This window comes from Paramisgurnus dabryanus, chromosome 1, assembly GCF_030506205.2.
Source record: "Paramisgurnus dabryanus chromosome 1, PD_genome_1.1, whole genome shotgun sequence".
In the NCBI taxonomy this organism is placed as follows: domain Eukaryota; kingdom Metazoa; phylum Chordata; class Actinopteri; order Cypriniformes; family Cobitidae; genus Paramisgurnus; species Paramisgurnus dabryanus.
Genome location: NC_133337.1, coordinates 21,790,183 through 21,818,095, shown reverse-complemented (window position 1 = coordinate 21,818,095; position 27,913 = coordinate 21,790,183). Strand labels below are relative to the sequence as shown.

At 38.1% G+C, this 27,913-nt stretch overlaps 1 protein-coding gene across 6 annotated transcripts in view; it reads right to left on the bottom strand.

Annotated features, from left to right (window-relative positions):
* Nucleotides 1-27,913, bottom strand: part of ppp1r12a (protein phosphatase 1, regulatory subunit 12A) — a 78,461-nt gene that overhangs the window by 33,288 nt on the left and 17,260 nt on the right. For all 6 annotated transcript variants that reach the window (XM_065268698.2, XM_065268704.2, XM_065268705.2 and 3 more), the window contains exons 2-4: nt 10,445-10,575; nt 8,906-9,024; nt 21-180 (exon numbers count right to left, since the gene is read on the bottom strand). In XM_065268698.2, the coding sequence (XP_065124770.1) occupies nt 21-180; nt 8,906-9,024; nt 10,445-10,575 (410 nt within the window). The remainder of the gene's footprint in view (nt 1-20; nt 181-8,905; nt 9,025-10,444; nt 10,576-27,913) is intronic.

Here is a 27,913-nt window from a genome sequence, read left to right as displayed (position 1 = left end):
AAAACAGAAAAGGAACTTACTTTAAAACCTCCGAGTATCCCTTGGCTGCGGCGACGTGTAGTGCGGTTCCCCCAGACTTGGCGTGCCGGACGTCATTGATCTGGCCGCTGTTAAGCCACTGTCGCGCATCCCCTAGCATGATCCGCTCCTCCTCTTTCCTGGCCGCCTCGATATCCAAACCTAGAGAAAGAAGAAGGGAGGGGCAGGATTAGTGGGCATTCTTAACTTGTCCAAAGTGATACATTTATAAAGCCAACAATGAACAATTGAACTTCTTATATATTGATTATTTGTCTGAGTAAAAAAACAGCAAATAACAGTGTCAAAGGTAAAAAAAATCAGAAATCATCATGGCAGCTATTTTCTAGGAAGCGTTTTACCATGCAAAACTCGCAATGATTATTTTTGGGTGCTGTATGTGGTTTAAGGCCACTGATAAAGTGTTTCGAGAGATTTTGAAGTGTTGATAACTAGTCGGTTCACCACACGGCTCAGCATGCTTTACTTTAGCTAGGCTTGCTTTCCCATTTCAGTTTAGTGCCGCTTAAGAGTGGGTGGGGTTATAGACTTTTTGCTACATTTGCACCTCCTCTACTGCAATGACTACATCGTAAAAGCTTAATTGGGGAGCAACGTAGCATATTGATGGAGTGATATTCCTGATTTTCATCACATGGATGTCTTTCATTCCTAAAAGGGAAACTTGCATAATAAAGCACAGATGACGATGTCACTTGGTTTGCTCGACAGAGAACGAAGGGAAGCTAATCTGTCATTTAGCAATGATGATGGAAGTGACGATTCACTTTGACCAATCATTAATCTGCTGTGTTTACATATCACGTTTTTGTATCGGTACAGCTCGCTTGGAACCTCAACTAAGGTGGTACTACAAAAAAGTATCAGGTAGTAGGTAGGTACTGTAGGAACCCCACCAAAAGTAAGCTGTAATGAGCTGCACTATCCAATGGAAAACCGACATATGCGTCACCTTAAAATGCAGATAAGTAGACCGAAGTTAAACATTTCCACAAAAAAAATGCAAACAACACTTACATCCAGTAGTATTAAAGAGCAACTATGGTCCGATTCACGATTTTACATTTCCTTTGGTTTGCAAGTGTGTATTACTACGTGTTAATGATATGCAAAAGGTACAAACCCTCAGGTAAACGATGAAACAAGTTATCGTTTCCAATGTAAATCTATATTCTTGCATTACGACAAACACTCGGATTTTAGGGAACAGTTTATGTCCAGGGCCTGTTGACATGAAAAGACCGACATTATCATAATTCATCCCGCTTTGACTCACGGCCTGTAAGTTAACTCCTGTTAGCATTGCATTGGGAGCAAATCTTTCAAACATGATAAGGAGCGTCATATTTCCGGCTGACAACAGAGGTATTCAGGCCAATCACAACGTACAGATTAGATGACCAATCAGGGACACGGCGCTTTTCAAATCAATGAGTTTTGTACAAAATCAACGCGTTTGAGGAAGGCAGGATATCTGGAGCTAGAAAAATGTACGGTATGTGGAAAACAATGTGTTTTATTAACCATAAACAACCCAAACACATTGTATTATACCAAATATACAAAATAACGTTGTTTTTAAGCAATAATATAGGCAGGGGTCCAGACTAACGTTTTTACTAGGAGCACAGTGGCCCCCAACTGAAAATTTTAGGGGGTACAACCAAAAAATGTAGGGGCACACACTGTAAATCAACATGCTAACCAAATAATCACAGTTCTACACATTTCTACTGTATTACTAATATATACTTTGATGATAGATACAGAAAGTACAATGTGCTGTTTCAAATTCACTGTCACATCAGAAAAAAAGGTCAAATTTACTGGTCGCACATGCGGTGGCAGTCTGGAGCTCTGATAGGTGCACTTTAATATAAAAAACAATTGGTTAACTTGACAGCAGATGAATGATGATACGAATGTAACCTTTATCACTTAAAAAAAAAATGTGTGCATACTTCGATTTATTTTATTGTTCTTAAGTAAATCACTCTATACTGGAGGGCTGCCAAATGGGTCACTGTGCCTCTAGTTTATATACCCTTGTGCTCGGGCATGTACAGACCTGACAGCATTAGGCTGGGACAGGAAACAACAATGAATGGCTTAGTCTATAACTTTGAAGTAAGTGAACATGTTTCACAATGCTTAGTAATCATCTCTGCTGAATAGAAACACACTAGTGTTTGCAAATGACTATCAAACAAAGACAACATCAATGCTTAAAAAACTCAAAAAAGAAAACAATGTTAAAACTAAATAACTGGTGGTATTAACTGTAAATCTTTTTTTAATTATCAAAATAAATAAACAATATAACAAAGGTTTATATGAAGTTAACAAAATATAAATAACAAGTATTAGATCATTAAATATTAATAGAAAGACTTCTCTTCGATCATAAACAAAAACAGATGCCACTTTTAATTTAGTCAGAATAAAAAAGTGAATTTAAATAAAAGTTAATTTTTTTAATAAAGTCTCTTATTTAGATATAGCAGGCAGGTGCCGCTGCTGGGGGAAGTGGACTGTAACCGGAACAAAGTCACAGATTCCTGATCAGTTTTTCTAAAAGGGAGACCTGAATTTGATAAGACATCTGGAAGCAAGCCAGCAGTACATTAGACACAGCTAAGGGACTGAGATTCCTGTGCAAATTTCAAGAAAGAACCGTACACATATATACATATACACACAAAGACACACACATGTACACATTTAAGAAATATTTACATGTGTATACACATTTTTATATTTATATATAATGTATATTAAATACTTGATATATAAATATATATATTTAATACACTTATACGTGTGTATTTATATATTTATAATTATTAAACACCGCACACACACACACACACACACACACAATGTAAACAAACTTATTTTGCAAACGATTAGTCGCGATTAATCTTTATGCAGCCCTAATCAAATTTCAATCTTCATAACTTCTGCATTTTGTTTGAAACTGTGACATTCACCTTGACAACACCAGCAATTTGCAGCAACCAAATATTACTAATTTCCATTGAAAGTTGTCGATTTCTATGGAAAAGTGACTGCCAATGGGAATGCAGACGATGAAGCTCACAGGATCCACCGCCCTATCAAGCAGGATTCTGTCAGCGTGAATGTAGCTTTAGAGAGAGAGAGTCTCAGCTGCCAATGTCTATGGACTTACTGCATCAATTCAAGCATCAATTGATTCTTTATTTAGCTGTGGTCAACAGAACACCACCATTCAGCTTAAAACAGGAGAAAAGGTTGAACGCCTAGCCAATCTAGTGGCTCTAAGGATGAAGATAACTCAAAATAGTGAGCGAGTAGAGATGTCACCATCAGTTCTGCTTATTCACCAGCTTTGCTTTGTCGTCTTAATACGTTAGAGTGCATTTCGTAACAGACAGCTGACGAACATAATGGCTCTTTTTCCCCTCGATCTGAAAGGCAGTGTTACAAGACAAGAAGATAGGACAAAAGCGTTCTCTGAGTGGCTGCAGAATATGCTGCCTCTATAAAAAGCCAGAGAATTGACCTCCACAAGAGCCCTAAACAACAGCCGAGTGCTTTGTCTGGCAGCAACACAGCTCGAGTTTACACCTAAAACACTTGGTTTCTGATCAATCCAAGAGAAGCGGTTCTTTAATTTAAGCAGTTTAAAGGATAACTCAATTTTCGAAAAATAAGAGACAGATAATTTCTTTGTGTAATGTGTCATCAGGTCGAAAGGTCACGCATGACGTATGCGCAACTACCGCCCCAGTGTTTACAAGTGTGGAGAAAGAGGACCGTTCAGACGATGTTGTATGTGAAATTACACAAATTAATGACTTCATGTCATTATATTGTGTAAATGGTCCGCAAATTTGGGTTTCACATATGTAACACATGAACGTTCGACATCATTATGCATTACGTGAGGTCGCGCTGGCGCCTCACATGGCTGGTGCAAGACGAGAAGTTGTAGTTTAATTTATTTTTCTTGCCAAAAATTAATCTTTGTTTGGGATCATTTAAAGTAATTTGAAACTCCGTTGAAACTGCAATTTTAAACTGCATAAAAACTGTAAACTGTTGGGGTCCAATAAAGTCTAATAAATTGAGAAAAATCGTGGAATGTTTTCCTCAAAAAAACTTAATTTCTTCTTGACTGAACAATGAAAGACATCAACATTTTGGGTGACATGGAGGTGGGTAAATTATCAGGATTTGTTTTAAGAAAATTGAGTAATCCTTTAAGCACCACCCCCATCAAAAGCTCCAGTTTCAGATAAATTATATGATGGGAATTTGCGATTCCGGCACCTGATTTTCCAGAAAATAAGGACTGTTTCTGGTTGGGTGCCTTGACCAAATGATTTTGTATAATAGAGGGTATGCACGTGACGTCACCTTTGGTGAAAGTGACTGCGGTTACGCCCACCGAGTGGCAAAAGAAAGAGCAGCAGAATTAGGGTACAGTGTGAAATCAGTGAAAACACGGGAAAAACTTGTCTTAACCCGAAAAAGCTGATGTGCGATAGACTGTACTAACAGATTTAACAAGAATTCGGAGCTATCATTTTACAGACTGCAAAAAAACACAGAAAGGAGAAGTAAAAAGATTGGTCATGCCAACGTCTACTGACCACAGGTGAGTTGACAAGTCACTATCAAGCAGGTGGACACTACTTAAGTATTTTACTTTCTACTTAAAAGTATTTCATCAGTGTTTTTCTTTGGAAAACATACATTCCAAAGCATATCATCACAATTTTTACTCTATTATATTTCATAAATACAAGTTTTATTTTTACATTTAATATTTAAGTACATTAACGTATATATTGCACATATATATGCAATATAAAAGAATACACAGTATGATTTTGTGCTGTAGAATGTAGTGAAGTAATTTTTTCCCCCAAGACAAACACTCTAATACAGCACAGATGCTTGCAAAATGTAACTAATGTAACAAAGTATTGTCCAGCTCTGCTATCATGTCCAACTAAATTCAATTTAAGCTGATAATAGTCCATTAACTGGCATTCTCACAGCAGCCGCTATGAAAACCAGCAATTTTGTTGAAGGTTTGCCACTCAACAGGGCGTGCTCCGGCATGGTCACGTGGAAAAGTGACGTCAATGCATATTCTCTATATAATTGGTTTGAGGAGCGACCCTGCTGAGGAGGTATGGATGATCTCTGCTTAAGAAGTTTAACCTCGTGACTGGGGTCTTGCTCGGAAGAGAAAAATAGTCGCATCAAACGAAGCAAAGGGAATTACACAACATTCATCGTTATGTAAGGTCAAGTTAAGAACAGAGTCGTGTCTTACATTGCAATACGTGAGCTTTGTTCCTGCTATAATGCAGCTTTGAAAGATCAAATTTGACCACCAAAGAAGAAGCCTTCTTGATCAGATACTGAAGTGCCTGATCCACTTCAGCTGTTCAAACATTAGCGTTTACTAGCCTTGTGACTTCTTACATCTCAAATCCGTGCAGGCAGCATGCAATGAATGTCGGAGGACTGCGGGGAGGTCTATCTATCTATTACGCCTGCTGACACCTTTTCTGCAAAGCGTGTCCAACAAAGCTCAGATGAAAGCTAACAGCTGCCATCAGTTGGACTCCCATGGGTGAGCAGAATTGCTTTAAACAAATATGACATGCTAACAAATAGCAGGTCATAGCAACTATCAACAAATTGGTGCTGTATATTAAAACCGTTACGAGCGAAGGAGTGATAAAGGATGGGCTCTGACCGCAATGCTATGTCAGACTTTGCTCTCCAAGCTCTTGACAACTTCTTTCCACATACCAAGACACGGCTCATGTTTCTGCAGCTACTGTGAGTCTACAGCTGGCCAAAACCACAAAGACACACCTAATAAAGGCTTACGATTGAGACAAGGTGGTTTAAACAATATCTGCTTGACAAGTATAGGTTTTTCCAATGATTCCTAGTTTTCAATAAAAGATGGATTACATATGAGGAGCTCAGATGCAAAAGTCGTTAAACCCCAGCTCTGTCAAAAATGAGATGATGATATTAACCAAATGCTCTTTGCACGTATAATACATTCATCAAATACATTCCCTTGTAATGTGCTTAATCCCAGCCTCAAGCCATTGAGAAATACAGCTTTGTTGGCAGAATCCACTAAACGTCAAGTCGATTTATTTGCAATGTCCTCTAAGTGCAAGGAAGATGAATTGGATGAACAATGGAACGCATAACGGCAGTGGATCAGTTTCAAACTTGCGTCCCTGTTGAGTGCTTGGATCTGAATATGACCCGAATGTGGTAGCGACATGGATCACAGCGCCCTATAATGAGTGGTTCAATTTCTCTATTTTACACTCTGACTTTCATCATTTGCAAGGTTTCTATTTGCATCTTTAGTAATTCTGCAACTGTTCATTATCATTTTTAGAAATGCAGTTTTTTGTCAAAAAAAAAAAAATGCACTTAGAGGGTTTTGCACCAATAGAGTCAAACTTGTTAAATAGAGATAAACTGACATTTGTGAAAATACGGCACTTTAATTGCAGATTAACGGTGTTTGGATTGTGGGGGGCTGAGGTGGTCCCAGACCTCCTACGAACATTGAGGGAACCCCTATGTTAATATAAATTACGGGCTTCCATGGATTTTATTCAAATTAAAAATACTACCTGGATTTAAAATACTCATGGTGCACTGCCACAAAGCGATACTGTCCATTATTTGTCCCAATTTTGCAAAGTAAACTACTCTAAAAGTCTTTTGTCGAAAATAAATGTAAACGAGTGTGCCTCACGCTGTTTTCTGGAGGAACTGACAGATTGTTAGATTTAGCATTGGGTTAGGGGCTTTTAAAAAATTAATTTGAAGGGGTAAAAATCGTTATGGTTTGAGTTAAAGGTAATTTGGGGTTTCTTTAATTAAAACGTTGATCCAAGACCAACAACTAAGGTTAATCCAGGATCCAGGTGCTTTTCCATTGCATAGTACCCAACAGTTTGGTTTAAGTCGGGTCAGCTTACTTTTAGGGGCTTTTCCACTGGGTGCAGTACGTAGTACCCAATACCTTTTTAGTACCACCTCGATCTGGGTTCCAAGCGACCCGAGCTGATACCAAAACGTGACGCGAAAACACTGTAGATCACTGATTGGTCTGAGAATCTGGAACTCCATAACAGTTTTTTTTGCAATGCAAACGTCCGCATATATGCTTTAATGCAACTTAAGTGAGGCTCAGCGGAGCATGTCGATTTACACAATGGGTGTTTGTACAAAAATGAAAAACGGTCATGTGAGACAGAGGTAGTGATAAACGCAATGTGCAAACATCTGTTTGTGGTGGTCAATTTTAATTTTGCGGCGGACTGAGAAATAAATGAATGTATGGGAATGTACAACAACGCTCTCACAAGTATGATGTCACAGCAGTAGGCAGCGCAAATATAACACCACACCTATAATCCCTCCCGCTCCGATGTGTTACTAAACTCGATGGAAAAGCTAACCAAGCCAAAGTGAGGTGAGCTGACCCGACCTGACCCAAAACAAACCGTTTGGTACTATGCAACGGAAAACCGGAAATCAAGACGACCCTATAATAACTGGGGGCTTAGCTAGGGGACCTCCATAATCTTTGACATAATTCGACTGACTATTAACCTTTTGATTGCAGTTAAAGTGAAATTGCCAAACCTAAACATAAGAGCCTGATAAAAAAATGCTCATTTACAAGAAAACATGTCAGAAACAATTAGAAGGTTTTGCATCTGAACTCCTCATACATTTATGCATTTGGCAGAGGCTTTTATCCAAGCCAACTTTCAGTGCATTAAAAGCTATACATTTTATCAGTTTGTGCGTTCCCTGGGGATCAAATTCATGACCTTTTAAACTTCGAATGCAATGCTCTACCACTTGAGCTATTGGATTATCATTGCTTATCCATTATCCAAAGCTGCTGGCTTTCTGGGACCTTTCACTTACAATGGATGAACAGCAATGTTATAGGTAAAAAAAAAAAATATTGGCCAATTAATCATAGCTTTTTAAGTGTGACTGTCAAATAATAAAATATTATTTAAGGGCTATTGACACTGCAAATGTGCAAGCATTTCAACAACCATCAAGAATCAATGTCTTGGAGCATGTTCAACTTGGAACGGAAAATCCAGTTTATAGATTTAAGATGATTTCCATCACCAGGCAGACTCCTTTCTTTGATCCATTACGAAGTCTCTATTATCTGTTACTTGTACATCTAGGTGAACCAAGAAGCTGTATGCCGCCTCAGGCGATGCACATGTCTGAACATGGAATATCACTACCAGCAGGGATTCATTCAAGAATAACAGACCAAAAATAGAAGAACACTTCAATCCAGTTTGGGATCATAACAATGGGCACCAGGTTAAAAGGATCATGTTACTGTATTACATAAGGTTCCTCACTATAGCAGTTCATGCTGTGTTGCTCAGTTGACTCCCAAAATCTTTGTACACACGACATACCTCGGACATAAAGAACTTAGCCGGTTCAATGGGCATGGTTTAGGGTGGACAGTAAAGAAAGGACATTTGCCGTGTTACTGGTTGAGCGTGTCTCTAATAATAGTTTTGAGTCAGTGCACCCGCTTGGAGTCCTGCCAGGACTTCCGAATATGACTCGAGGGCAGCTGGGAAGCATGTAGCGCACATCAGCCCTGACCATCCTAGTGAGTCAACTCATTTTAAACTCTGACTCAGCGTATTGAATGGTATGTCAAAAAGCATGAGCTCAGCTATAGCATGACGTGGACATGACACCAAGTCTTGCACACCCTTGCCAAATCAGGTGTTTGTCATGAAAGATGACGTTTAAAGTCATTTACCTTGTCGGTTGATCTCGTTTTTCAGAAGCTCCTCCATAGCTTCCTCCTCGGCGATATCCAATGGCGTTTCTCCCTCGCTGTTTACTACCCCGACATTTGCACCTTGACTGATAAGATACCTGCAAATACATGACAAGAGGTCAACAGGTGCCATTAAAACAATCACTGAGAATTGGGTAAAATGGACTTAAATTGCTTACACCACTTTTGAAAGGTAGAAAGATGAATCTCCTTTACCAAAAATCAAGAGTTCTTGAGCAGAGATGTGTTTCTTATAATGAAAATAAGTTCTGTGAAGTGGTCCTCAACTTCTGTTATTGGTTAACAGTTTGAAACCATGTCACCATGAAGGGGTGGCGGACTCATGTCTGAAGGACATTTTGACAATGACCTTGGCAGGATCAAAACACAATGCCCTCTCTAACCTTAATGCTTACGTGTTAGATTCAAAAACCAAAACACTTTGGATAGAACTGCAAACATTCACATAATATTGCATAAAATTCAAAGCAAATAGCAGGTTGTTATTATAAAGATGACTGAAGGTCACTTACTGCACTAAGGGGAGAGATATGCTGACAATATTTTAGAGACAAGATCAACGTATCGGGCACAAATGTGGCAAAAATCTCTCCTAATCTAGTTGACATTAGTGACAGATACCATAACGTTGTTTTATTGGCAACATGTAAGGGGTTAATAAGTTGAGAACATTGAATGGATAGAGAAAACCTTTCGCCAGTAAATCAGACTTTTAAAACAAGACGCGCACGTTCAGCAGTCTCTCTTACACAGAACAAGACTTTCGTCTAAAAACGAGATGCAGTGCTCAAGAATGGTTAATAAAAAAGTGCAGCACAGAACGCGGGGGTCTCGACATGCGCTTCTGATAACAAACCGTTGTGCCAACTTTTGCAGGTGCTGCAAAAGACACAAGATGCAAGTGCAGTGGTCAAATACAACAGCCTTGTCTTTTGTTTACATCCTTGCCACATAAAAAAAACATAAAAGGAAACATAAAAGCAGCCCGACATGGCCATACCCCCTTTGTTGCATGCTCCTGGGGGCAGGGTTTATGTATATTTTGGGATTTCGTGATATCACTAACCCAGGAACAAGCTCACTGTAGTCCATCTAGACATTTGTTTGTAGTTTATGAGAAGTGATTTCTGTTCAAGAAAATATCTCTCGTTGTATTTGCAGATGTTGTTTATGTTCAAACAGCAACACCAAGCCCAAGCCGGGCGCAATACAAGCTCTCTTGTGCAAGGAAAAGCACACAATGCATGTTGGTGTCTCAAGCGCAGGTTATGCCGGAATGTTAATGTGAAACTATGATAATAATAGCATAATAATAATTTCAAAACAATCTATCACCATGAAGGCTATCATTATCAGCTATATGAATCATCAAAATAAGTCACTTATAAGACACAAATAAGACACAAAACACATGACCAACCACTTAAATACTTCATTGCATACTTTGGCTGAACATCATGCTATTCATATTTTCTGTTGAGCGGAAACTGCACTTACTCAGCAATGTCCATATATCCACAGGAGGCTGCGGCGTGAAGGGGGATCCAGCCCTCATTGTCGGGCTGGTTGATGCAGGCCCCGTTTTCCACCAGGAAGGTCACCATGTCCACATTATCATCTATGCAGGCCTGGAAACAAGAAAATTGGAATTAGCATCTTGAATCAAGTAGTACCTTATTTCTAGATTTTCAAAAATATCGGATCGTAAGATAAATGGTCCATGGTCGTGACCAATGCTGTTCTCACTGGATCGAATACATTATTCTTTCAGTGAAGTGAAGTTTTACCCTTGTATGAATTCTGACCTATTTGTATCACAATCCACCCAGCCTTTTCACTTTCCTATAGTACAAATAGGCAAAAGTTCCCAAACAACAATGGATTTCATTTTCGAATGGTATGGAAAGCTTACAAAATGGTCCATTTAAAAACTCCCGAATCATTTAGCAAACCAGGCAACATTTAGATTTAATGTTCAGTTTCACAAACTTTCATAAGTGAGCCACAGGCCCAAATATTAATCTTTAGTTGAAAACCAATTCGTCCAAACAAAGAAACATTTATTATCAGGTAACCAAAAATCTCTTGATGGTTATTCGAAGGGCTATAATTATAGCGCGTCACCGCTCAATAAGACTTGCAGCTGAACTGGTAAAGCATTGTGTTAGCAACGTAAGGTCATGGGTTCGCGCCACATTGAACATGCATATTAAATAAAATTTGTAGCTTGAATACTGTAAGTCACATTAGATAAAAGCATCTGCAAAATGCATAAATGTAAACGTAATAGAAAGTAGCACTTTCACTGTCAAGTCACTTCTGGTCATTGAAAACAAAACATAGGATCATCCATAAAGCCCATTTTATATGGACTCGTCTCTTAGTAAAAATGACCAAAAAAAACAACATAACTAACAAAAAAAAACACCATTTTAAGTGTTATGTGATAAACGTAGAGATGTACCGATTTTACACATGATCGACCAGACCAATAACCGGTCGGTCAGTCCTACAGCATTGCGATTTCGAGCCGACCTTTTTGTTGCCAGTTGTGCAAGCAATAATGTCACAGCCACACGCACACTACCGACCCGTTTTACATAAAGACCACGACTCAAACTGCCCATGCCTATATTAATTCCTGCCCTGCACTTCTGAAATGAATATATGTATGTGTGTGTGGTTAAATATACATCATAATTACACACAGTACACACACAATCAAACAAAATCAAAATCGTGATTAATCTTTGCCCAGCCGTTTTTATTTAAGAAAAGTGAATTTTTGTTTATAGTCTATATGCTGTCAATCATAGTTCTTAAAAAAAAGGGGAATCAGCAAAAAAATCGGCACGTCACATCTACGTCTGAAACCAATGAAAATTGCATTCAGTTCATCTCTAGCTAAACATAAATTAAGAATTACACTTTCAAGACAAGTAACATCTAGAGGCTGTTTACACTTGGCATTAACATGCGTTTTCGTCGATCGGATCACAAGTGGACGACGTTAATGCCAGGTGTAAACGGTGTTCAAAACGTTTTGAAAGCGTCCACTTTCGACCACTTTCAATCACATCCAGAGGTAGTTGAAACCACTTTCGATCGGATAGCTTTGGAGTTGCGGAACGCAAATGTGGTTGAATGTGTTCGAACAGCCACACGCGACCGCCTTCTCTCCGCCCATTTATCTAATCTGAGGTATTAAACACAAGTTTTACGTCTTTTTTTGACTTCTGGTGTGAACATACGGTGAACAGCGCTATTTTTAGCCTTTCATCGATAAAACTACTGCGGGTGTTTTTCGTAGTTTCGTTTTGAAAGCGTGAAAGTTGCGCGATCCTATTTCATCAATTGCGCAGAAAATTGAGAGAAAGCTCTTACATACACACATACAAAACACTGTGCAGCATGTATACTTGCTAAACAAGCAGTGGACTCCGACATAATATTAGTTTGCGTCCATATAAACTCATAATTACTCCCGCTCGGGTTTGAATGACAGCAGAGAGACTCGCCCACCGTCTCACAGACCACCCCCTCACAGTATTCAGGACAGAAGCGGTCCAAAGTGGACAAAAGAGACTGATTTAAATACCAGGTGTAAACGTAATGTGTCTCTCTCGTCCACTTGTGATCCGATCGATGAAAACACATCTTAATGCCAAATGTAAACAGCCCCCTAGTCATTGAAAACAGCACAAAGGATCATCAATAAAGCTCATTTTATATATTAGTAAAATGACAAAAAAAAAAATGTAATGATAATAACTAAAAAAACATCTACAAAATCATTTTAACCCATGTGCTCAAGCGTATTTTTATAATACTTCGAGGATACAGCTGGTTAAACAGCTTTGGTTATCCTGATCTAATTAACTGTATACTTCACATATTTTGGAAGGCCATGTGTGTCCATCATCGCAAGGCTCAGACACCTCAAATGTAAACTCACAACCTTGAACGCAATCCAACTATCGTCAGTTCTCCATGTGCTTCACTCTTGAAAGCCTGCCCATAAAATCTCCTGGTCTTACTACTGGTTGCTATGACAATACCATAGACAAAGGAGGAAAACACACAAACCAGCCTCACGTTCAGGGCACACGACTATCTGGTTGAAATCCTTGCCCAAATTTGGTTTGTTTACAGTGCCACGGTAGAAATGTGTGGGCCCATTATCAGAGCCTTGTCAAACTAAAGGTAAAGGAAATCAGGACTGTCCAAACAACTAACTTACAGTTGAGCAACTTTTATTAGTCAGATGTGGCTTGAGGTGAAACAATGCACTATACTCTTGCACAGTGGCTTGTCGACTAACTTTTTTAATGATTGGGTACGATGTATGGCTGGGCATAATTACCAGGGGTGCACATAACTTTTTTGGCCTGGTTCTCAAAGGGGCACCTGGAGATGTTGCTTGGTACTCACACTACTCATAGTACAGACATACATGCTGTCATCATCACGAATCTCCTGACTCTTCGTCCATATTTCTTTGGTTTAAGCATGGTAGACGATGATGTGCATAAAATTACAGCAGCGATTGTACGTACAAACTCCTTTTAGAGCAGTGTGTGTGTGGTGCACATTTTTTTTTTATCGCAGTTATGTGCACTTCTGGTTATTAAAGTATACACGTTTCAATCTAAATATGAGATTAGGAGCATCAAAGCTTGACCTCAATTATTAATTTCACATTGACCTTACTTAGTCAACATTAAAGATAACAAAGTTATATTTTCACAAAATGTTCTTTACATTATGTAGGATCATTTTATGTAAAAAAACAGTGAATCGCAGAACACAGTATGACTTTAGCTGGGTTTTTACAGAATGTGTCAACCGTAACAGATTTTTTTTCCATATATACCACAGCATGCAAAAAAGTTAGATAGAGTAATAGACATGTTGGATACTTCACCAATAATTGCATTCATGAATAACTGACTTGGTTACTCAGACAGCAGACGACTCCAGGCCAGATCCATGCCGGCAGCTTCGGTAAGTATCCGGGATAGATCCAGCCTGGAATCGTCTGCTAACTGGGTAGGTTTAAAAAAATATGGATCATATGAAACATTTTTAGGGCACCCATATACAGACTAGGGCTGGACTAGAATATTCGATTATTCGAATATTCGTTCGGTTGGTCGGCATTCGGTTTTCAATTTTAAGATTCAAATATTCTTTTTTTTTTTAATTTTAAGTGTTAATACGGAGACTGTCAAGCAGGAAGTGCACTTTACACTAGGGGTGTGCAAAAAAATCGATTCACATTTGAATCGCGATTTAAGCTTTGCCGATTCATAGAATCCCAAAAAATCGATTCATACATTTTTTTGTAATGCCGTGTTACTATTGTCCTGAAATGAGTTTATCTCAGTATTCCCATAGATGGCCTGCGTCGTATTCACTCTGATGCCTGCACACTCTTGTCACAGTGTTTCCCACACATTGACTTTACTTGGGTGCGCTCCCCATGTATATTTACAAGTGCCCAAGTGTATCTAGCATCAAATGTGGTCTTTTATGTTTTTCCGTGATGATGACACTCTTTAATAATGACATTTTATGTATGACATGATGAGTTCGGTATGCGTTCACGTGCTCCCTGTTTCTCAATGAATTGGGATGCGACTCAAACAAGCTCATGTCACATTGTATCCTTAATGTTTCTGAACTTGAGCAGAGTTTTACCATTAGAGGACTTCACGGAGCACCCGCGGACCGTATGGTTCAGAGTTTGTATTTGAAATGGTCAGTCGGGTCCGGGTCAGTCATAGTTAAATTACTTCGGGTCCCAAGTCTGATTAATATTGTGTGTAAAACCAGAGTCGATCGGAAAATGGCCTTGAGCGCTACCGCGCTAAAGCTCGCGTGCAGTTTCAGCATGCCGAGGGTTTCTATGGCGATAACAACTGGCTCTTGTTTTGAAAGTCACGACCACGCGCTGGATTTTGGTTCTCCCATTTTTTTCTATTATTATGAATAAACCATATCTTTTCTTAAATCTATTGCACTGAACGAGCAAAGCTCAAGCTGACTCAAGATTTACAAAACGCAAAGCTGTAATGTAAAGTCCCTTGTCACTGGGACAGCAAGTAGACTTTTGAATCTGACATAATGAGTGGATTTAGCTTTTTTTTTTTATCTGCAAAAGAGAAATAGAAAGAGAGGCACTTTTCCTGCTTCTGGTCTATCTAATAGAAAAAATAACCATTATAACACCAGTCACATTTATAATCTATAGACCTGCACTGTCTATCATTAATATACTATATTATTGTATTTAATAGAGTTTGAAAAAAGGGGTCATCTAATTGCTTCATAACAGTTTTTATTTTTTAATAAAGACAAAGTAATATCAAACTACATTTAATTTGTAGTGTTTCTTTTCTTTAAAATTGTATATCTACTACAATCAGTCACATGGGAAAACAGTTAACTACATCTACATACTGTGAATCGGTTTTTAAAATCGAGAATCGTCTTTTAATCAAAAATCGATTTTGAATCGAATCTTGAGCCAAAAAAAAAAAAAAAAAATCAAAATCGAATCGTGAAATTTTCTGAATCGTGCACCCCTACTTTACACTCCCACTCTATAGGTGGCAGTGTGGTGCTGAGAGCTGTGGTTTACAACAGCCACCAAACACCACAAGAAGTTTGTCCTCATGTTTGGCTAGAGGGTGTTGGCAAAGGCTCTGCGTTGACGCTAATAATTTGTCAATAGGATTAAATTTCTTGCAAAAACAGATCGACTTGCTTCACAACACGTCAATATCTCATCAGGAGTCATGGGGATTACTTGTATTACTTGTATTTTGAGCTCTCAATCCGTTGACTCTTATTACATGACAGAGCACTGGAGTTTCTGCAAAATATCTTCTCTGTTGTTCTACTGATGAAAAAATGTCACCAACATATCGGATGGCCTGATAGTCAGTAAATAAACTTTCCACAGCTCAACAATGGCAATCCCCTTAATGGCTGTAATTGTTCAAACCTGACAGGTCTGAGAACCGTGAGCACACCAGGGAATGCAAAGCTGGACTTTGAGCTACAAGAGACTTAAAACTAATTTTGTAAAGGTTTTAAGGACTGCAGTAGTGTAGACCAAAAATGTAAATTATTTTACCAATATGAGCAAGCACAAAATACAAACATCATCCAATGAAGAGAGATTTGTAATAGAGGCATTGAAAGGATCCAAACAAACATTTTTGATGGTTGAAATACACATGAGACGAGACCATTTGTGACCTAACCTAACTATTTATGTTTTAAATCTAACTCGCAAATGCTCGCCAACATGCATGCACAGAGACCACAGACACATACTCACTTAATAGCTAACAAGTTGTCACGTCTCCATTCAAACCTGTTTGACCAGAGCAGAAGAGAAGCATTGATCAGCAGGCAAGAGGCATCAAGGTCAGGTAAAACCAAACCTGCGCAAGTGCAGTCAAGCACAACATGGAACATCAGCGGAAAAAGTTGACTTCAAAATGTGTCCCAATTCGTATACTATCCATCCTAAATAGTACGTTTTAAATTTGAAGTGAAGGTCCATGCTCACCCTAACTCCAAATATTACCCACAACTCATTGAGTGGGAGTTCAATTATGCTATAAAGTAAACATTACATAAGAAATATCGAAAGAAGAAACAACTTTAATGCAAGTAACGTTTGCTAAACAAATGCTGAACTCCCTCGTAGCTAAAAAATGTCACCGTCATGCAGTGCGAGATCAGATCTGTGTCGCACTGCTATAAATAGAGAGTTTCAGACATGCATTAACATGACACAGACCCAGTCTTAGTTTTACTCATAACCAATGCCACAGATACAATTAGTTTTGCTTTGACTTGCGGGCAAAAGTGCTGCTTCCCATTTCTTGCAGAGATGAAAAGGCACGAGAGACGAATAAGTAACACATGAACTCAACATGCAATGAGACCATCCTAGCAGCAAACTGAATTTGTATACTGTTAAGCATCTGAATAATGAGCGGCTCTGTTTACAGGTTCAGCTGACGGAGAACTTTTTCTGCAATGGTCAACGATAGATCACAAAGTCTGATAAGACACACAACCCTCCAACAAAACAGTAAGGAGAACCACCAAACTGTACTGTACGAAGACCATGAAAACCGTTTTGTTCACCCACACAGTTTCACTATAGATGCAGAACTGTATTCGTGTGAACTCAAAACACCAAAGTAGCACGGTTGCAGAAATAAGCAGAAAATTTTTATTTAATCAGAAAATGGCTTATTAATGGCAAAATGTATGTTAAAATCATAGTATATGTGCCATTTTTGTCATTTAAGCTCACCGTTTTCTACATAAAACCATCCTACATAATGTAAAGAAGATTCTGTGAAAATATATCCTTAATTTTTTATTTTGATGAAGTAAGGCCATCTTAAAGAGATGGATTTCACAGACAGGGTCACATAAATAAGAGTTTAAACAGAGGTGTGACCCTGGATGACCACAAAACCTGTCACAAAAGGTAAAAAAAAATTATTTGAGATTTATACAGAACCTGAAATCTAAATAAGATTTTTGTTTTGATTTTTTAGGATAAATACAAATCTGGAATCTGAGGGTGCAAAAAAATCTAAATATTGAGAAAATCACCTTTAGGGTTTGTGTACACCAAAACTTTTACGCCTGCGGCCGGCGCATGTTTTCAATTGTTTCCAATGGAAGCTCTGCGTTTTTCAAATAAGCCAGCAGCTAGTGGGTTTTTTCCACGCTGAAAACCGGCGCCCGGCGGTTTTTCCGCGCTCGGGGCTGAGCACCGAGAGTTGAAAAATGTTTAACTTTGAATGAAAAGCTCCGCTCGTCAATGTCAGTTCTCACGCGGACGTCCAATCACAGTGGAGGTGGGGCGGGACAAGTATCACAGCAACCAACCGTCTTACAGCTGACGTATCAGAGCTACCAAAGCGCTTAGCTGAAGAAAGCTGGCATGCGGCGTTGTCCAGGCGTTTTCAGCCGCGTTTAAAAGTTTTGGTGTGTCCAGCCCCTTAAAGTCGTCCAATTGAAGTCACCAGCAACTGCACTCACTTACAAAAATACATTTTTGATATATTTACAGTATAAAATGTACAAAATATCTTCATGGAATATGATCTTTACTTAATATCTTTTCTAATGATTTTTGGCATTAAAGGGCGTCAAACACACCCGGGGCCGCGGTTTGGTTTGGATAGTGTGAGAGCGCTCAAAAAACTATAATTTTGACCTATACAATGTATTTTTTGGCTTTTTGTCCTATTAATGAATAGCAATTAGGGCTGCAACAACGAATCGATTAAATCGATAAAAATCGATTACTAAAAGTGTTGGCAACGAATTTCATAATCGATTCGTTGTGTCGCGTGACGCAGAGACGTTTAATTCAAAATAAAGGAAAAACTTCAGTTAAGCGCGGAGCGGAGTCAAAACACTCGCACTGCGTCCCAAACCGCCTAATTCCATACTATATAGTAGACAAAGAGAACGAGAAGTAGTGCTTTTCGCCTACAAAATAGTATGAAAGTATGCGTATTGGGAGGGGGCGTCGGTCTCTCTCGCGCACTGTTACTTGCAGAGTTCGGCGCCTCATAGACGGAGAAATGACAGGGGAGCGGAGAAAAGATAAAAAAAACAGCAAAGGTAGAGAGAAACCACATGTCAGTGTTTTACTCCTCCAAAACGTAAGCGCGTCACCTGGAAGTTATAGCCGGCAAAGAAGTAAACAAACAAAGATGACACGCTTATGCTTTATGGAGCGACGAAAGCGAGTAAAAAAGTTTCCAGAACGAATAAAAAACTCCAATGACAAAGTCCAATGATATTAACCCAAGAAATAAAACGTTGAGAGAGAGTTGTATGAACGCTTTTCCCTGTCATGGACCTGTATGTTAAATCATTGCGCCGTCACTCTCCTGCTGTTCTGTACTGGGCACTCCAGCTCATGCCGAGCAAGGAGACGCACGTGCCCGGTCCAACATATTACAACAGTACAACATACAGTAAGTCCCGCCTTATGTTGCATAAACATCATCTTACCTTTTTTAAGGCGAAGTAATGCATGGTGTATTTGCATTTTGCGCAGGAATAGAAGACGCATCTTCCGTTTTCCCAAGACGCATGTATGTGGCCAAATGTAAATGGTTTTAACAAATGAGATAGCTATCCGATCAGAGAAAACACAAAGTCAAATATCAGGTACAAAGCTGCCACTGGGGCAGTACCCTTTATAAAAGGTCCTAATATGTGCCATTTAGGTTCAAATATGTATTTGAACTGCCAATATGTACTTTTGAAGTACTAATAAGCACTTTTTGGGTACAAAGGTTTTTGAAAGGGTACTGTCCAGTGACAACTTTTGTACTTTTATTTCTGAGAGTGTACTCATATGCTATCTTTTTGATCTTATCAAGAGAGGCTTCTTGATGGGAAATGCATCATAAAAAAGTCTATATATTAGGCAGATGTAAAGCATACATGTGTATTTTTTTGTGTTAGTCCATTTTTATTTTATTTTATTATTATTGTAACAGCGCAGGTGTGTTCAAGGAGCAACATGTTTGTGCATTTTCTAAAGATTTTAGTTCTGTTTTGAATAAGAGGTTGGAAATTAATGCTTTTCTTGTTTTTTGTTTTTTATCCGATTCATCGATTAATCGAACAAATAATCGACAGATTAATCGATTATTAAAATAATCGCTAGTTGCAGCCATAATAGCAATCACCATTATTTTGATATCTTAACATGGTATGCATTGATAAAAAATAAATGAGAGGATGAGGAGCGCTATAATATGTTTGGATCATATAGTAAAGCATTTACATGTATAACTTTAAGTTAGGATGCTGCAGTCGCAGTGGATTCCAAAGCCATATTAAGTGTTATTAGCCAATTTAAAGCAACACTATGTAGTTTTTTACCTTTAAATAATGTCTCTAAAATTATTTCAGTGATAGAACAACTTTTAACTGGACAAATTGTACTGTTGCTGCAACCTGAGCAGCCTCCTAGCTGCTACAAGCACACTCTGAAAGTGGCGGTGGAGGGTAGGAAACACAGCTCCGCCCCTCCCCCTGCCGGCAGAAGAGTGTCTGATACCAGGCACTGTTGCGCTTTTTAACCACACGGGGGAGCTGTAAGTCATTTTACATGGAAACTACATAGTGTTGCTTTAACATAAGGAAACATCCTACCAGCCTGAAGATAAAGACTAGGGATGCTCAGATCGGCTGCAGATCAGTATCGTCCGAAAACGGCATTAAGTGACTCGATCGGTACTCGCTAAATTTGCCGATCTCATCAACCGATCTTACTGTTAATTTTTGACATCATAGGGCTCCTGAATGCGGCTGCAATTAGAGATCATTTTTACACAGTGCGAGCATTTTTATAACCCGTTACTCATGTGTGACGTGGTGATTTGGATTTCTCTCTTTGCTTTTACAGAGATATATGTATTTTCTATAAGGACGCGCTACGGTCAACAGCGCAACGCGTCTTCTAATTCCCATCAAACAGCGTATACAACACATATCTATCAAAGACAATTGCACCCTCATGCCAAAAGTGTATTATTTGCATGCTTTTTAAAGTTTTGAGCGTTTAAATTTTCCCCACAGCTGCTCTTGTCCGTGTACACACGCCGCGCGCACACAGCTAGATGGTAGAGCCCAGACATCAAACCTACTTATATCACCAAAGTCTGATCCTAAACCTAGTGTGCACAGGGCAAATGTGTCTGGCTCCACCAACATTCAAACCTAACAGGATGCCAGCTACAGCGGATTACATCAATGCAGCCAAGTCCTGAATAGTGGACAACTAAGGGCACTGAAATGCAGAAGCTGCACAGACAGCAGACGACTCCGGTCCAGATTGGCAGTTCAGCACTGAAGCAGCTGATTTTGGCATGGATCCGATGAGAGTCGTCGGCTGTCTGGGTGGGTTCATGATCTAAATTATGACATTTGATTTAGAAATGCTAATTATGAGACTTAATAAAAGCAAAATAAAGTTTAATATAAATTAGATTAGAGCTAAAATAATACAGTGCCCATCAAATACGCCGACCTAATCCTAAAATAACAGAGCGAGAGCTCCGGGTACACAGGTCGAGACGGACAAATCCGTTCTCAGAACTCAAATGAAACATGCCACTTATGTGCATGCGGATATGAAGTCTTGCTCGTTTCCATGGAGTGGAGTGGGCTCAAAAAGAAAAAAGACAAGAGTTCGGTCAAATTGGCTCTTTGTAAGTAACATAAATAAATAGAAGGGAATTAATTTTAAAACACACAAGGGTTATTCCAGCAGCCCCTGGAGATGGACTTTGACTAAAGGGAGATGAAAAGAAAATCTTACAGCTGAGAACCATAGGGGGTCGGTCTTCTTTTGGGATTGTGGTGCTTGTGTTTCAGAGCACTTCTGTTTGGCTTAACCAGCGTGATTCTCAAGACCCTTTATGGTCAAACGCTGAACACATGATTTCAGTCCCCTGTACATAGTAGTTAAATATCTAACTGAACCAGCTGACTATACGTCATATTAGATTGAAGTAGGGAGTAAGACTGTTGCCGAGCAACAACTGTCAAAAAAAAAAATTCTTGGAAATCTCGAAACCAGTCCAGGACACATTTCATTACCAAATCAATACAAATAAATAACAATAGGGCTGGGCGATATGACCCAAAAAATTATCGAGAAAATGTTTTCCATATCAGTCGATATCGATAATTATCATGATAAATAACAAATCTTTACTCCTGTCAAATTTAAAGGCAGATTTTTGCTCCTGAATGAACATTTAAAAAACCAGACAGTTAATAATGGTTTTAAACTACTTTTTATTCAGAACATGACAAATACAAATACAAAAATCTTGTTTTAATGCATCTGTATTAAATGTAAATCTATTTGTTATGAAATCAACACATTTCTGACACAAAAGCAGCAGACTACTGTCACTTTAAGAACCAAGACAGACTGCTTTAAGTTTCAATATACTGAATAACAGCTGTTTATGTTCACTTAAACAAGAAAGAAAACTTAGTTCAGTGATCACGCGTGTGTTATACATATACGAGCTATACACGCTGATAAATGGATGTCAAGAGTGTCACGTAACGTTGCTGTGGGAGGGCACATACGCAAACACTATATTCACTGCAGTGGTGGATCTGCTGCTTTTCCTCAGTTTCCTGAATTTGTGAATGTCCAGTAAATATACTTTTAAAGCTGTGCGGACGTGTGCGTGCGCAAGGCGGACGCTGAATGAAAGTACAGTATACTGCACCTATTGTGTCTGCTGTGTTTGACGAACCCTGTTTGCGCGTCCAACATTACACACAAGAAAATGTTTCCGCGCATTTGGATTCCGAGATTCCGTCCGTGTTATCCGCATCGCGAAAATCATAGGTCTCTAATAAATGAATAACTTGCCTCATCTTCCACTCCTTCAAGTCTAACTGTCACTGTGATTGTAAACCAAGAGCGCGTGCCGCATCCGGAAGTGCTCGCGCAACATTATGCACAGTGCGTAAACATTATCGATCACTTATCGAACTGTCCTTATCGTTTTATCGAAAGAGTTTATATCGGAAAAAATTATCGTTATCGAATTATCGCCCAGCACTAAATAACAATAACTTAATTTCAAAAATGTATTTTTTTCTCACAGGATAGTCGATAAATGATCATTAGAATGTTACCATTATGCAAATAAAGTTTTATCTAAATACCTCACAGATATAAATCAAGGTCATATTTTATGTACTATGCTGATCAAAATAAATAAATTAAAATCAACAAGAATAATAAAGTACATTAAACATCCAAATTCGAAATGCTCCTATTGGCCAATAATTGCCCATTAGTTTAGATGTTTCTAAAATAATCTGCCAATTATTCCTGTCAATTTAAGGGGACAGGAAACGCATCAAGTGTTAAGAAACACCACCAGCTTAATGTTGATGGTTTTCTTGAGTTTTACTACTATTTTCGTTTTCAATATTTAAGCTTATTTCATGTAAGTTAAGAATGTTACTTGAAATAAGTTGTTAAAGTAGATAAAATAAAGTTTACATTTGCATTTCTTTCAAAATTGAGTTAGTAAGTAAAAATAAAAGTATAAAAAAATGTCAAATCTGTATTAGTAAATCGATATTCATCACTCCTAATAATTGGTTATCGTATAAGAAGGTAAGTAGTGTAGATGTATCGGTGCATCTCTCTATAAGCAGACAGAAAGTAAATCTCATCACTACTTTAAGACAAAACAAACCAGTGACTGGTTTTTCCATACTTTAAGGAACCACGATTTCAATTCACTGCAGCACGATTGCAAAAAGAAACTATGAACGATTATCTCCTAAATCATCATGCAAAGCGTTTAGATCTAACTATAGAAGCACTTCACTTCAAGGAGAGAAGACACTTGAGACCTCCTCCGCTCTCACTTCCTCTAGCAGCTCCTGTAGACAGTCAGCTGAAAAGTTGAACCCTTTACCCTATCCTGCAGTTCTCCTTTAATGTTCCTCTTTAGGCAAACAACAAGCAAAGGTATAACCAATTTAAAGGGGAAACATCATGAGATTAAATTTTTGTTTTCTACACCACAAACCATTTGAACTACACTAGTACAGGTGTACACCAGTAAAGGTAATAACTAAGGTAGAATCATTAGGTCACACAAGGTAGAATCAAATGAAGAACATGCATGGTCACTTTAAAATTAATTTAGAGTTCTGAAATCCTCAACAAAACATATTGCACAAAACAAATGTCTTCTTGCCATTAATGCAAATATAGCAGACATAACAAATAAAACAAATGGAGACAGTATAACTGTATACAACTTAACAGGTATGTGTCACTTACTGGCAGCCAAAGTTTGCAGCTGGCAGAGTGATCAAACCCAGAACTGGGGCTGTGTGTAAAAACAATGCCAATGGTCTTTGGCATCCCCCTGATGAAGCGGCCATGCATCCTTCAAAATCAAATGGAGTGTGCACAAACACACTTTAGTCCTTTGAATCTTGATTAAGAACAGGCACTGAAGAGGGCAACCCCTCAAAGGGGTCTTGAAATTTTCCAGATTCTCAAAACAGGCCTTTAAAGGGATAGTTCACCCAAAAATGGAAGATATTTTGAGAAATGTTTGTAACCAAATCGTTCATGGACCCTGTTCACTTCCATAGTAGGAAAAAACAATACTGTGGAAGTAAATGTGGTCCACAAACATTTCTGGAAATATCTTCCTTCAGGTTTATCAGAACAAAGAAATTTATGCGGGTTTGTAACAACATGAGAGTAAGTCATTTTCATTTTTAGGTGAACTATCCCTTTAATGGATTTTTTGCATATACAGTGAATTCACACAAATCAGACAAAATAATAGGGTGTGGTGAGATGACCAGCAGCCAATATACAAAAGAGAATTTATAGTCTAATATTAAAAGTCAACATTGTGAAGCATTAGCAGTTTGGCCAAACATGACAATATGACGACAACAAATAAAAGAGAGATACAACAATAATTCATATAGAAACTAATTATCATGGTCCTCAATTATGATGACTTTCTTAAAGGTGATGCCCATACATTTTGCCTCTGTTTTACCATCTCTGGTTGAAACAAAATTGCTGAATACTTTGCATACATACTACCATTCAAATGTTTAAACCTATGGGAGTTTTGTGACAAATAATCCTAAATGAATCAAGTTATATTTAAGCATCTTCAGCATCCCCACCCTTTTCCCTAAAATTTGCAGAAATGTTTTCTTTGCATACATAGCCAATTTCTTCAGTTTTCTTTTAGTTTTATAATAAAGGAAACTTGTTTGCACAATTTCACACATTTAAACAGAGAGAGAGTTTAAGGTAAAAATAAAAACATTTGTGACCATGGACCACAAAACCAGTTAATAAATAGCACAGGTATATTTGTAGCAATTGCAAACAATACATTATGGGGCAAAATTGTCGAATTTTATGCCAAAAATCATTAGGATAATAAATGAAGATAATTTGTAAATTCCCTAGTAAATATATAAAAAATGTATTTATCATTAGTATGCTAAGGACAGTTAGTGCTAAGGACATTTGGACAACTTTAAAAGGCATTTTCCTCGATATTTAGATTTTTTTGCACCCTCAGATTCCAGATTTTCAAATAGTTGTATCTCAGCCAAATCCTAGCAAACCACACATCAATGGAAAGCTTGTTTATTCAGCTTTCAGATTATGTATAAATCTCAATAAAAGAAAAAATGACCCTTATGACAGGTTTTGTCATCCAGGGTCACATTTAAATGAAGTAACCCCAAAGCTTTGAACGGAAGTGTATCTTTTAAAAAATGGGCGGCATATTGGGCTTTGGTAATATATTAAATTTTTTTCCAGCAGGATAGGGGATAAAACAATACCGCCTACATCGGTATGGTTTGAAATGACCCCCTGATACGATACATTTTGGTCAATATTTCCCAGTTGTAGTATTTTCTATCACTTGTGTCAAACCTGTGACATTTCTATATTATTATAAGCTTATCTTGTAAATAGGAATAAGACAGTTTTTAAACTACTTTTTATGTATTTGCTTAATAACTAAATCTTGTATATTTCAACCAAAACAAGTTACAGATTGCGGCCTTAAAAAAAAAGATGGCAAAGTTTACTTTAGACTTTAAAGCTGACACTTTTGCAAAGCATATGCAAACAGTCTTGTCGTCAGTTCTTGTGCCTCAAAGCAATACATTCCAGGTATATCAAGAACAAAATAAACCAATGTTTATTTTTAAGTGGACAACGGGATGATCTCCTGCTATCTGTCACCGAAATCCAAACACAGACCATCATTGGCCTGATTCAAAACGAGAAATATCACATGTTCTTTTCTTTTATGAGCCAACACAAGCTAATGCAATAACAGAAGATAGGGAATACAGTTTAAAGTCAGATAACGCTGCACATGTTTTCTTTACAGGGAAATCTAATTCACTCCCTTATAAAGCAACACAATGATGCTACACCGCCTGGACGTCAGCGACGATCCTATCCCTCCCCGCTCAGCTCTCTTTCACTTGCGGCGCAGGCCACCTAGCAAGGCTGCGGTCAGGCCTGACTCTATCATACCACTGGAGAAATTCCCAGATAAGTAACACTCCACGGCTCCAGGCCAGCCAGAGCTCCGCCTCCGCTTACTACATCACCAGAACACAGCCACTTCCACAAAAGGAATTCCTTCTCGCATGGTGTTTAGAAAGAATTAGTATGTGAAACTGGGATAATGTGAATTCACAACTGTGGGCATATTTAACATAAATATACAAGTTACAAATGGTATCACATAAATAAATAAATAAATAAAGCTCTCTTTGCATGGTGCTTAAACCCTTTTCCACGAAATTCTCAATACCATAGTGACCAAATCTTTGACCGCTATCTGTTTTTGCAATATCCATTAAACTTTGTGATTATAAAATTTCCAATAGTTTGATGCAATTATTTTACAGAAACAATTACTCTATTAAATTGATGTTTCAAAATAAAACTTCTCTCACCCTCTCTTCCCCAAAACTTCTCATATTATTGCCTCCCAAATCACTCAACTGATTTTTCCACTGCATAATGCTGCTTTTGATACAAGAGTTTGCTAAATGCCTAAATGTAAATGTAAATCAGGGCTCGAAATTGTGACGGAAATGTAATCTGTGCGACCTTAATATATATTTGGGAGCATTTGTGCGACTGCCCATTTTGTTGTGGTGCGACTTGATTTAGATGCTGCGTGCTGCTGTCCCAGGTTCAGTGTTCTCTCCAACGTTACATAACCAATCAAATTTCACCATTAAGTTCTTGCGTTTAATAAAGAACGCAGATTGGCTAATATGAGCGTCAGTCATTCCTTGTTGTCGTGCTACGTTGGTATGTAAAGCGCGAAAATGTGAAAAGATCAACTGCAAGCATGACGAGAACCAGCCAATGTTATCATTATAATTAATGACGACTATCCGGATTCAAATGCGACTCCACCACCGGAAAATAAGACTTGACGTTAAACCTTTCAGATAGAGTGGCTTAAAGATTTCGAGTGTCTCCGCTATGAAAATGGCTCGATGTAACTGTGTTTACTGTAAATCATGTAAAACGGCATTGGTGGCGGAATCAGACGTTGCTTAAACATGGCGAAAGTGCCAAAACACAAGACGTGTCGTGACAAATGTGTTCATTATTGATGGAGACACCGACCTGTCTGTCAAAGTGTGTTTGATAGTGTATGTGCGCATGCGCTGGTGAATGGACATCTGACAAACATCCTTGTGGTCCATGTTGATGTGGAACACGACAATGCTGATGGTATGTTTTTGTTGTATTTTTAAAAACATTGCCTATTTAGTAGTAATAACATCCTGGTAATGCAGTTATCAATACCAATATATATTAGCCTTCTATATTAAGGTCACTTTTGAAATGTCACAATTAATCAGTGTTTTACATGTTTGCTAGATTTTCTATTGTAATCTTAATTATGTTACCTGTAACGTTAATTGTTAAATTATTATTGCTGCTATACTAGTTCAACAACAGCATTTGGGTATTAATTTAGGAATCTATGCAGCAAAATAATAATAATTATAATAATAATAAAATAGAAGACCAAATTTTAAATGCTGGCCACAGGATGTGTAAAGCCCGGTGGTGGTGTTTTATTTTTTAATAAAATAAATCTATTAACATTTACATTGTAGTTGTGGTGCATTTTAATTTTTGGATGGATGCGCCTTAATTTTTGCTGGTGCTCCTAACTCTTTAAAGTTGGGAGCACCAGTGCTACCAAATAATAAAAGTTAATTTTGAGCCCTGTAAATAATCTATATTTACAGTTAGGGCTGCACAATGAATCGAAAAACTAATTGGGATTACAATTACGGGTG